The 12,297-nt window shown below is 34.4% G+C and overlaps 1 protein-coding gene across 4 annotated transcripts in view; it reads left to right on the top strand.

Annotated features, from left to right (window-relative positions):
- Nucleotides 1–12,297, top strand: part of LOC105453383 (ankyrin repeat and death domain-containing protein 1A-like) — a 26,634-nt gene that overhangs the window by 5,501 nt on the left and 8,836 nt on the right. For all 4 annotated transcript variants that reach the window (XM_011695294.1, XM_011695296.1, XM_011695295.1 and 1 more), the window contains exons 2-6: nt 7,300–7,531; nt 8,892–8,995; nt 9,139–9,237; nt 9,594–9,692; nt 10,361–10,567. In XM_011695294.1, the coding sequence (XP_011693596.1) occupies nt 7,423–7,531; nt 8,892–8,995; nt 9,139–9,237; nt 9,594–9,692; nt 10,361–10,567 (618 nt within the window). In that variant the 5' untranslated portion in view covers nt 7,300–7,422. The remainder of the gene's footprint in view (nt 1–7,299; nt 7,532–8,891; nt 8,996–9,138; nt 9,238–9,593; nt 9,693–10,360; nt 10,568–12,297) is intronic.

The following is a 12,297-nucleotide window of genomic DNA, read 5'->3' as shown; positions in this document are numbered from 1 at the left end:
GGGGGAGCAAATATACGTGCTCCTTGGAAAAGGGAACGTTCGTCATTCATTCAGAGCACGATTTTTCATCGATCATCCGACAACAGAGTGATAGAGCAAACAACAGAGTGATAGGTCAGACCTCGGTATAATTTCATAAGAGAGAGAGAGAAAGAGAGAGAGAAACGTCGGCTCAACATATTTTTATTACACCGTAAGTTATGATTCCGTTTGTTATGATTGCATGATACCTACATGCCGCATGCAAGAAATATGCAATTGAAGTGTGTTTTTATATGATGATTTTCAAGTTTACCTTCAATCCCAGAATCACGAGCTTTTATTCATCGTGAAATTTTGCCATTCGCTACATAAATAAAATCGCATGCGAAATTAACTACGTGGAGAAACATAAAATTCATATCTTAACGTTTGCAATAAAGAAACCAACTTTGCCTACTTGTTTTAATGCACACGTGTGCACATTTTTATTTAAAGTTAAAAATAAATTCTCTCTCTCTCTCTCTCTCTCTCTCTTTCTCTCTCTTTCTCTCTAGGCTGAAAGAGAAATAAAAGTATTATTTTTCATCAAAATTGGAAATTTATAAAATGGCATTTTCAAAGAATTAAAATGTTACAGTTTGAGAGCGCAATATATTTTTATACTTTGCATATTTCTACATTTATAAATATTTCAATTCGTAGCGCAATATACAATGATAAAACGTTATCGTTGCACGATTATTTTAAAAAGACGCACTCGACTTTATAAAACTGGGCAATGAAAAATCATTAAAAAAAAACATTCATGTCTACTGATATGCAGAGTTAAAAGCATTTAATTTCTTTCCCCTCTGTGCATTGAAAATATAATTTCGTAATTTCATAATTTTAACTTTGTACGGCCGATGTCTTTCACATTTGAAACTCTGTTAGCGTGCTTCATCATTCCATAAAAATCCATCGGAACGATTCCATGCTTATATGATATCACAATTGACCCACTAATAGAGTGTAATGTGCGTTTCATTTGATCAGATTATATTCATCGATTCGTATAAAACGCTATTTGCTTATGCTTGACCAAGGCTGCTCGATTAAGTGCATCGAATTATACGAGAGAAATTCGAGTCAAGCACATTCTTCCACCAGTACAGTATCAAGTATCATTTCGACGTTTATCGCATTATTCAGGTAACGTCACCGGGCGAAATTTGTATAGCTATAAATCGAAGCACGCTTGTTTCTCTTGCATCGCAGTCCTATTAGCATTGCTCTCATATTACTTTTAGATCATATTAAACGTTCAATTATTCATTGCAGGCTTCGAAATTTACCATTTTTTTATAGTAGTTGTTTGTGCTTCACAAAATCATGAAATGAGAAATAAAGATTACAATATGAACTAAATAAATAGAACTATAATGAAAACTCTCTTCAAATCTATTATTTTAATAATTATTTTTGAGATATTTAAATTTCATACTTATAATATTTACAATAAATTTTAATATTTCAATTTTCAATTTGATCATCAATATATTATATTACATTAGTAAATTACTTTTGCGTTTTAATTTCAAATATTGTATAATTTCTCAAAGTTTTGCGAAAAGTTACAAAATTTATTCAAGTAATGAATTAACATTACATTTTGAAGAGACATCTCTTCCCCCCCCCCTCTCTCTCTCTTTCTCTTTCTCTCTCTCACTTTTTGTCTTTCTTTGCTATTGCTCATACGTTTTCATTCAATTTCGGCATGCGTCTATTATATCTGGCCATGACATTCGAGAGTCAGTATACCATCGCATTGCTCAACGCCGAAACTTTACCGCATGTGTTGACAATGGGTTATATCGAGAGAACAATGGTATACCTCCAAACGTTCCTCGAAATCCAATTGTGCATCTGTCATTGACCGCGTACTAAATGCGCTTCGATCGCAGTACCATGACACCGTATACCATTAAGTACACTGATCAAGTGATCCTTCGAGAATTTATACAAAGTTCTCGTATAGAGTAAAAGTTATATTTGCTAAACTATTTTATTAATCTTGAAGTGGAACAGTTCTGTTTTATGAAATAATGTTTTAGTTTCCCTTAACACGTCTTTGCTTTTTCTTGTACACTTCAAATAAACTGCTCAGAGCGAAAGTGGAACGAGTTCATAATTTATAAAATCTGCTTTAAATATTTTAATATCGCAATCAAAAAACAGATTTTGTAAATTAGTGATGCTATTTTAATTTTAAACGCATTAAAAGATTGTTCAATTCACTAAATACGCAGTCAAACATATTGATCTCTGCGATGTTAAAAGTTGTCACATTACATATAATATTGATAAATTCACCCAAAAATAAAATATCATGTGACACAACTTTGCGGAGAAAAATAATTAATACACCGCGGCGCAATCATATTATTATCCCGTTTTTCTCTCCGGAAAAATTCTCAAACGAGTGCATTTCATTACACATGCTACAAAAAATATTTCTTTACTAGTACAATACATGTCTCATAAAACAAAATGCATAAATGCAACAGCGAGATTTTAGACGGGACGTTAACAGGAAAAAAGACGAAAATGTCAGAAAAAGTTTCAGAAAGAAACGAAGAAGTGAAATTCTCTTTATAGCGTCTCGTCCGCTTTGACTCTTTAGAGAAAAATGTCGACATATACACCTACGACGATAAAATATGAAAAATGGTGGCGGCTGGAGATAATATATTTCAAGGAAACGCCTCTCTCTCTCGACGATAGAGATTTATGAAATAGATTTACTGGATGTTTGCCTGCTGCTTGTTTTGCTAATTTAATAACTGCACTTATCTCATTGACAAGATAAAACGTTAATGCGACTTGTAAGTTTGCAAATAATAAAGTATCTTAGAATTGCATTTCAAAGATACTGTTTGTGAGATATAAAATCTCTTGGAAGTATCAACTGCGTCTTATGTATACCTAGTTCTCACTAATAACATTTTTTTACACATACCTATGAATAAGATAAATGATTAGTGCTGAATTTTTTACAATTAATGCAAAAGAAATCGGACTTTCAATTTACACAGTGCGATCCATAAGTTTTAAGATAAAAATTATATAAAATAAAGAATACATATTGAAAAAATTTCATTTTAAGCATGTTTTATTTGAAATAGAATTTTCTTTACATCGATCAATACACCGCTCTACTCTCATCTTCAATCTTTGCATCGCTTTTAAGTACTCTTTTTTCTAATCGTCTTCAGTTAATCGATCACAGCCATCACAATGATTAAAAATTCTGGAATATCGAACCTCGTTTTTCAACTTCAACTGTAACTTCCATTTTGAAAACAAAAAATAATCTTGAGTAATATTACGGAGGATTATGGCGGATATACCTAAGACTATACGATATTTTTTGAGTTATTCGACGATATTCCAGAAATTCAATCCTGTGACTGAAGCCAACTGAAGACAATTACGAAAGAGGAGTATTCAGCGATGCAAAGATTGAAAACGAGAACAGAGCAAGATATTGATTGTGAAGGATTCTATTTGAAATAAAAAAATATTGAGAACAGAGCAATATATTGATTGTGAAGGATTCTATTTGAAATAAAAAAATATTGAAAATATTTTCTTAATGTGTTGTTTATTTTATACGATTTTTGTCTCAAAACTTATAAATCGCAGTATATACAAGTCTTTATTTCTTTATTTTTTCTTACTATTTTATTTTTTTATTATTTAAAATATTTGATTTGATTGTCAATATCTTTAAAATGTATCATGTATCAACTTGAATTTGCTATAAAGTAATTGTTATTTTGGAATTCTGCTTTTTAAGCTAATGATAAAAGGGTTGTTATATTACAGTTAAATGATACTTTCAATCTAAAGCTCGAATAACAAAGTGTTATAATCCGAGAGAGGCCTCAGTGACAGTAATTTATGTCGCTTTGTTTACTACATTGCATAGATCGCACATTTACTTTTCAATACGCTGATGAATGCGTGTTGCGGATGATCAGGAAACAGAAACATCGTCCCTGATATTACATTATTAACGAAACAACACGCCACTAGCTGAAAAGACATTCTGATCGCATGTAGCCATGAAATGTACAATAGCATGCGATGCATCGGATAATGGAACAGTCTCGGGACAACAAAATAAATGGCAAGTAATATTATGTCTGTATAATAAATACACGTAACGAGAGAAATTTATTTCTTCATTTATTTTACCACAAAACAATTCTTTTAAATTATACATAATACAAGGCTAAAATTCTCTCTCAATATAATACTAATATAGTAATATAATCTTAACTATGATGTCCCATATAACAATTTTTAAATAATTATGTATATTCAGAATTTAACAGAGAAGATAGAAAAAATTAACATAATTTTCTGTGTCATGTATATATCATATTTTTAGATTAATTTTGTAAATATATATTTCGTAAATATATATTTTATATATACATATATTGTAAGTAATATCTACAATATTGAATATTTAAATCTGTTTGTATATACTATAACAACAACAAGCCGAGATGTATCGAGTTACTTTGTAACAGTGAGAAATGGAAGTATCCGAGAAGTCATACAAGATTAAACAAATGCAGAACTTTCACAAGTTTCGGCAATATCGGATTAAATAGGATTACAACGATAAACTTCAGCGGCGCGGCACGATAGTAAAGCCAGGGCACAATCGATCATTAAAAACAGATGGCAGTCCGTAACTTGCAATGCTAATGAATGTCTTATAGATAAAAGCGCATTTTCCCAAGTGACATACGTACAATGAGATATATTCTGCAATTCGGAGAGACACCCGGAGAGTAACCCGTCGGCGCGCTTTTCTGCTGCAGATTCTCTCGAGAATATTCTTTATTGAATTAGAAAATTAAAAACAAGAGAATATTCTATTATATATAATACTATTTATAGTATTAATATTATATCATATATATTTCTAATATTATACGTTATACTAATATTATAAATATGTACATTGTATTGAAGATGAAGTAAATTATTCAAATACATTGTATTCCGCTTCACAGCGAAGGATGTTGTCGTTCAATGTCTGCTAGCAGACATTGAACGACACGTATTCCGCACATATCACGATCATGCTAACACATCTATATTCCAGAATAAAGTATGAGAGGCGGAACTTAATTAAACAGCGGGAAATATAGTTGTGAACGAAGATAACGCGACTTGCCGTTAACGATCTGCGATCTCTACCTGACAGATGTAAAAATGTTTGATATACATACATAATTTCCATTCCCGTTTGAGCGTGATTATTGAAGTTTCCGCGGCTTCCGTGAAGATCTGATTCAACTACGAAATACTGCTAAATTTATGACATACTGCCGCAAGTGCCGCTGGAGATATAACGGAAACCATGCGGTAACTCAATCAACGAAATTAATGTATAATTCGCCACATGCATATTCGGGTGAGCGATATACCGAATATGTCTGTGGCGTTAAATGTCCCATATATATAATTCACTCCGGAAATTCACAATTCAAATTGCATGGTAAAAAAATTTGTTGTACTCGTATATAATAAGCTTGCAACGCGCGATCACTCGATTTTCTTTCAAATAAATATATCTTTGAAAGTAGAAAATTTTTATACGATTTTAAGAGACAAGAAATGTATGATAATTTTTTAATATCGGCAGATTCGATTAGAACGATTGAGTTTTTTCTCTGATTAATCTTACTAACTGGTCCTTATAAAACAATATTTGTTTATTTAATTTAACGTGCAATTTCAATTTAAACGTGCAAAAATGTAATGCGTACAAAACTAATAATATTAGGACGTCCGTAAAGCTAACGTTTTTCATTTAAATATCTATATTTATCCACAAAATAGCACACGCTTAGAAACGTCAAAGAGATAAAACGGAGAGTAGAGGATTAAGCAAAGTGCGGAGATGCCTCGTCGCAAGAGAAGGAGATAGGGAAGCTTTTCTTGTTACAGTGTAGCTGACTAATGTAGAGAAAATTTAGACATTTCTGCTATTGCGATCTCTCTCTCTCTCTCTCTCTCTCTCTCTCTCTCTCTCTCTCTCTCTCTCTCTCTCTCTCTCTCTCTCTCTCCTTCCTCTTTCTCTCCTTCCTTCCCCCCTCTCTCTCTCGCTCTCTCTCTTTCTCTCTCACTCTCTCTCTATGGGACTCTGGTTCTGCAATGATAAAACAAATATTACTGTATAATCAACTCCGAGAAAATTCGCAGTCGAGTAAATATGTGCAATGTAACTGCGTTAAACGAATATCGAATTACGAAAATGGATTGTTTGTAACTCACCGCGGAATACAAAATAAGCGTTAAAAAAATCAGAAAAAATCCGAAACAATGGAACAATTACACAATTACTGATTAACTATAATGTTGTTTTATCTTTATGAGATTATATATTGTATCTTTAATATATTTTCGTATTAATTTCAGTGAATGCTAATTATTGAGAAACAACATAAAATGCCTTAATATTTGGAAACATAAATATAATTTGTGGAGTTGATTAATTTGAGCCATTAAAATGTATGTAAATGCATCAAATCTAGTGTCATAGTGTGTCTCTGATATAATAATGAAAATTATAATTTATGAGTGAATTAATTATCATTCATGAAATATATATATTGTACTCCGCTAACCACAAGCTCCGACGTAACATATATTATTCGTCCTAACCATATTGCGACCGCACGCACAGCAAATTGTAATAACAGATTTCACCGCGATAAAACGGGAAAATTCAAAACGCGACAAATTGAAATATAGAATGAGAAAACTCGTGATTAATTCATTCGTCATTGACGTACTTCGCCGGCTACAAGCGGTAATTGCACAAGATATATGCAAGTTTTAATAGACGGAAATTCCAATTCCGTGTAACGAGCACTCAGAATATTTCTGATAATTGGTGGACATAATGAATTAACACCTGCAACACTGATAAGCCGACGACAAATAAACTGTCGTCGTATTTCAACTTATCTTTCAAATAAATCAGGGAAACAGGCGCCATTAGGTCTATACATAGTCTGCCATACAATAATTTGCATCATAAATTAAATCATAACTTCACGCAATATCTTTTAATTGTATTGTTCTTCAATTCAAATATATCTCTGAATATATAATCCAAATATATCGTCACATTAAGTTCCTTTTTTGTTCCAAAACTCCAGCAATTTACTGTAGCGATTTTGATCTCTTTCAAACTTGTGACTTCGACCATAATAATCGTAGGCGGCTCATCATCGTTTGGCTTTCTAGGTCGTTGATAATTAGCAGTAGAACGGAAACCCAGGTGCATTAACGTCGCACAACGACCGGGCAGCCGCGATCACCGGGCTCAGAATGATGACAATGCTAGGCTCAGAACAGCGACAGTGAAATATGGTGGACAAGGAAGAGTTGAGAATAACGAAGGCGAAGGCCCCGCCACCGCCGCTGAATCTCAGCGAGGCGATCGAGGATGAAGTGCTGAACCAAAAGACTGCTAGAAGTGAGTAAAGTACCGCATCTGCCTCTCATACAAAATGTGCTACGGAGCGTACAAAGATTTAAAGCTGTCTCGGCAATCCCAGGTAAAATGTGAATATATGAGGAGTGTAGGAGCGAAATTCACATTTTTCCATTTTCTAAGATTTACGGTAAAGCCGGAGAAACCACTCACACATTGTGAAGTCACTGAATTGCCTGGATTTCTTTTAACTGATTGGTTCTTCCGCAATTTCCGCTTTCTTCAAATCGAACAATTTTTCGTTTCCGCGGTGCAATGATTTACGATCATTCACCGTATCAAGACAACAGAGAGTTTTGATGATGAACGAAATTTTCAAATATACACATGTATTTATACATATATAAATTTATTGTTTAATGAAACAAAAACCATTATGTATTAGAAGCAATAATAATATAATAATGCACTACTAAGACTTTAATCACTTCCTTTTATCTTGTGCACAGAGACGAAATAAAGATAATTCTTTGAAAAAGATGCCGTGTATACATTTGCTCATGCTCGGTCTGTTTATTAAAAAAAAAAAGCGAGAGAGAGAGAGAGAAATAATAATTACTTTTGGTAATTAAACAATTTTTTGTATGTCTTCCTGTTTTGCTTTTGTAGCTCATGTAGTCCATTAACGCACGGAAATAAAAAGATATTCAATTTGCATCGGACATTCACAAAATCAGCAATTCAACTAATTAACGACACACTGTGAATACACTCGCGTGTTTCATGCCCCGCCTGCCTTCCTTCCTTTCGCCTCAATTGCACACACGATCGATATCCGTGCGGACCGAAATTATAAAAAACAGTGTGGAGCGGTAACGACAGCACGTGTGCGCCACGACGTGACCGTCGGAAGTTAAAATAAAAAGCCCGTAACGCGCACGCGAATTAATTGAATCCGTATACTGTTTCGCGTTTCTCGTTCGAGAGATCCTACTTTCGCAAAAACCGTTAAAAAGTAATGGAGAAATTAATCCCGTGTACATCCATGTTGTATCGAAAATATGATTCGACATATTTCGCAAAACCAGTAAAAAAAGAATGGAAAAATTAATCCACGTATATTTATATTCTATAGAAAATAGTTTGACGTATTTCATAAAAAAAGAACAGTGCAAAGAGATCGAAAAACGTTACGCTGGAAAAGTTATTTAACATACTTCGATAAAATTTCAAACAAAATGATTTTGTAATAATTCTATCTCAAAATTGATTTAATATCGTAAAACAATTGATACACCTCAATTTTCCAATTGTATAAAAGTACAATATTTTATATTTAGTAAATAATTTAAGTGCTCATTATTTAGTCTATATCTTTTTCTGTATTATATCTTTTTTTCAGTCCTTAAGAATGATCTTCTTCTACACGAGGCTGTGATAAAGAACGAAGCGGACACGGTTCGCAAAGTACTTAAGGAGACTGTCGACGTAGATTCCAGAAATAATGTAAGTCATTAAAAATACTTGAAGATTTATAATGAAACGCTATTCCTCCGTTCAATTTAACGTCCACTTTATTTTTTGACAAAACTGTAATTGACGTTATTAGGAGCGATAATCGCTTCTCTAATGTTTGTTATCTCTCTTAGTATGGTCGCGCTCCGATTCATTGGGCAGCGTCTCGAGGAAACACAGAAATTATTGAGATGTTGATGCAAGCCAAATGCGATATCGAAGCGAGAGATAAGGTATACTTTCCTTCTTCTTTTCTTTGTTTTAATTACAGGCCGTTAAAGAGAGAGACGGTTCATTAAATGACTGTAAATTGGGACGGCAAAGTAGTAATATGAACATTTCTTCGTAAAAGAGAAAAACTTCTTGCACGTAAAAAATAAATGGAGCCTCTAGATTTAATATCCCCGAGTGCTTCCACATAGGAAATTAAAGTAAACGTAGTAGCGATTGATAAATGGTTACTTTATTACGCAACATTAATATGTTTTTGGAGCGACACTTCTTTCGGAATTTAATCTAGACCGGCGGACCGGCTTGATGAAATTCCACGTCGAACATTAATTTCCGGGCTGTTCATTTCTCTTTCAAGTATGGAATGCGACCCTTACATATGGCCGCCCAGCACGGGCACCGGGACGCGGTGAAGATGCTGATCAATGCCGGAGCAAATGTATCCGCGATTAACAAGGTATGTCCTTTAACAACTTCATATTTCACTACATTGAATATTTCAAGTGAATGTAAATTCAAGCTGTTCCTTGAGCACGACTTCGCAAGTGTCGAGAGTCGCCGTGAAATCTGCGAAACTTCCGCAGCATGTTGCAATAATAATCGTGCTTGCGTGAAAAGTTTATTTAGATAACGAGAAAACTCCATTTAAATAACGCAAAAAATTTTTTAATCGTCGGAAATTTGCGGAACATGTTGGCTGCAGGATTAAATCGTACGTTTAATTGGAGTTTATTGATCGCGGAAAATATCGTATAAAAAGAAAAAGGTGAACGCAGAAATCTCGCGGAGGTCGTGAAAAAAAAAAGTGAAATAAGTCGCCGGGGAAATCAATAACGTGTCAATATTGATATCAAGCGTCAGTCCTAAATAGGCGCGCGCTTTCATTCAGGGTGTCCCCCTCACGGGGCGCGTCGCGTAGAATTTTATTACGCGCGTGCCGATACGAAGAAAGTGAGAGAGAGACGTGAAATATATAAGTGAATCGATATGAAGGCCACAGCGATCCTTATTTTCCTTTGCGGATTGAAATTACGAGAGACATTACAGTATATATAAAAGTCGCGAGTTCCCCTCAGCAAAAATCCTCCCTTTATAACGGAATGTAACGGATTTCTTTCTGTCTAGAAACAGCACACCCTCTTAATGTGCGGCGCCCGCGGTAGCAATGTAGCCGTGGTGGAATACCTCGCGGAAGCAGTGGAATCGTTAAACGGCGAGGCAACCGATTGCACGGGGGCGACTGCTCTTCATCATGCAGCCATCACCGGACATCCGGCGGTAATCACGGCGCTTGCAAACATCCCGCGGATCGTGCTAGATGCCACGGACAAGGTAAGCGGAAATATCCCCTGATTTCAGCGTGTCACTTCAAATTTTACTACGTGTGTGTGTGTGTGTGTGTGAACTCTAGTATTATACGTTCATATTCGCGTTATTCGCAGAACAAATAATTTAGAAGTTAAGAGACTTAAAGAAACTATTCAACTTTTTAACAAAAATTATTTTATTTCGTTGGTTTCTATAGAAACCACCTGGAACAAGCTTTCAAAAATTTTATTGCAACGTAAAAGTGTATATAAAGGTAGAGAAAACAGATTTTATTCGAAGATAAAATACGAATTCTACGCGACGTCAAAGGGACTCAAGAAGTCACTGAAGTAACTCGTCGTATAGTCAATAAATGTGTGGTAGAGACAATATATATCTATATATATATTTATATTGCTCATTTTCTACACCACGACACAACTCAGAATACGAAGACCAGAAAAGTGTGAATATTTTGAATCATAAAAATTTTGAAATATCATCAATCTTAAAATGTAATTTTGATAATTCTAATAATTGATAGAGGAATAAAAGTACATTCTCCTTTAAAGTGCCTATATATTTCTTTTTTTACAATCAACTAGAAAACGACAATTGTTGAGTTATGTCGTTGTTGTAAATAAGCGATATATATTAAGAGATATTAATAATTTAAATTAAATTTAATCGCAATCATCAAAGCCAAGATACTTACCATGATTGTTATACAAGTTATTAAACCAACGAACAACTAATATGACAAAAGGCGACTAATTTATCTCGTTACAAGGCATGACATATCAATGTACATACGCATGCATACCGAAATAGACCAATACGTTTTCGAGCAATACGGGCATGCTTCGACCTCACAATCAGTTTCTCGAATTTCGCATTGCAATGAGATATTCCACACTCGGAAATCTGATTCCCACCATTTCGTTCCAATTTGATGTGTATGTGTATGTGTTGCGTGTGTGCACGCACGCGCGCGCGCACCATTGTTTTATATGTATATATGTATAAACACACACACACACACACACACGCACGCACACACACATCTCTTAAGGGCTATCTGTCCATCCGCCCATCCATTAATATCTTGGTTGCACGAACTTCGCGAAAGTTCTCTCACATAACAACATCACCAGCCAAAAGTGCTTCAGCGTAGGAAAATCATTCGCGCGATCGCAACTGCGTGTATACAGTTCGTTCTCATAAATTATTAATTAGTTGTCTCTTTCAGAAAATATTAGCATACATGAATTATGCACAATTTTATGCATCCCGTCCTTCGCTTGAGAATCGCAGACTAATTGCTTGTAACAATATTTTGAAACACATAATTTTGCCTTTAAAAGCGATAATAATTTGTGAAATTACGCAGAGATGCATTTAATGTAAATGCGACGCTTTCGATGGAATTGTAATTGTTCGCAAGTCGAAAGTAAGATGATATATTTGTTCGAATTTAGCGTTAATGGATGGTCAATTAACGCTCAATGCAGCATCCAATTAGTCGCTACGTCCAAGCAAATAAAAATTTATTATCCTCGAGCTGTAATAATAATTCAATCTATCCAGCAGATATCGTATATGTATATATAATAAAGCGGATTTCGGAGAGGGAAACATCCGCTCTCTAGAATTAGTTATCACTTGGCAACGCACTTCCCCGATAAATCATTCGTGCGATCAATCCTCGCGTGCGTCTCTCTCTCTCTCTCTCTCTCTCTCTCTCTCTCTCTCTC

This window comes from Wasmannia auropunctata, unplaced genomic scaffold (genome assembly GCF_000956235.1).
Source record: "Wasmannia auropunctata unplaced genomic scaffold, wasmannia.A_1.0 LD336000.1, whole genome shotgun sequence".
NCBI classification, from domain to species: Eukaryota; Metazoa; Arthropoda; class Insecta; order Hymenoptera; family Formicidae; genus Wasmannia; species Wasmannia auropunctata.
Note: the sequence above shows the minus strand (reverse complement) of the source record. Positions and strands in the feature narration are given on the sequence as shown.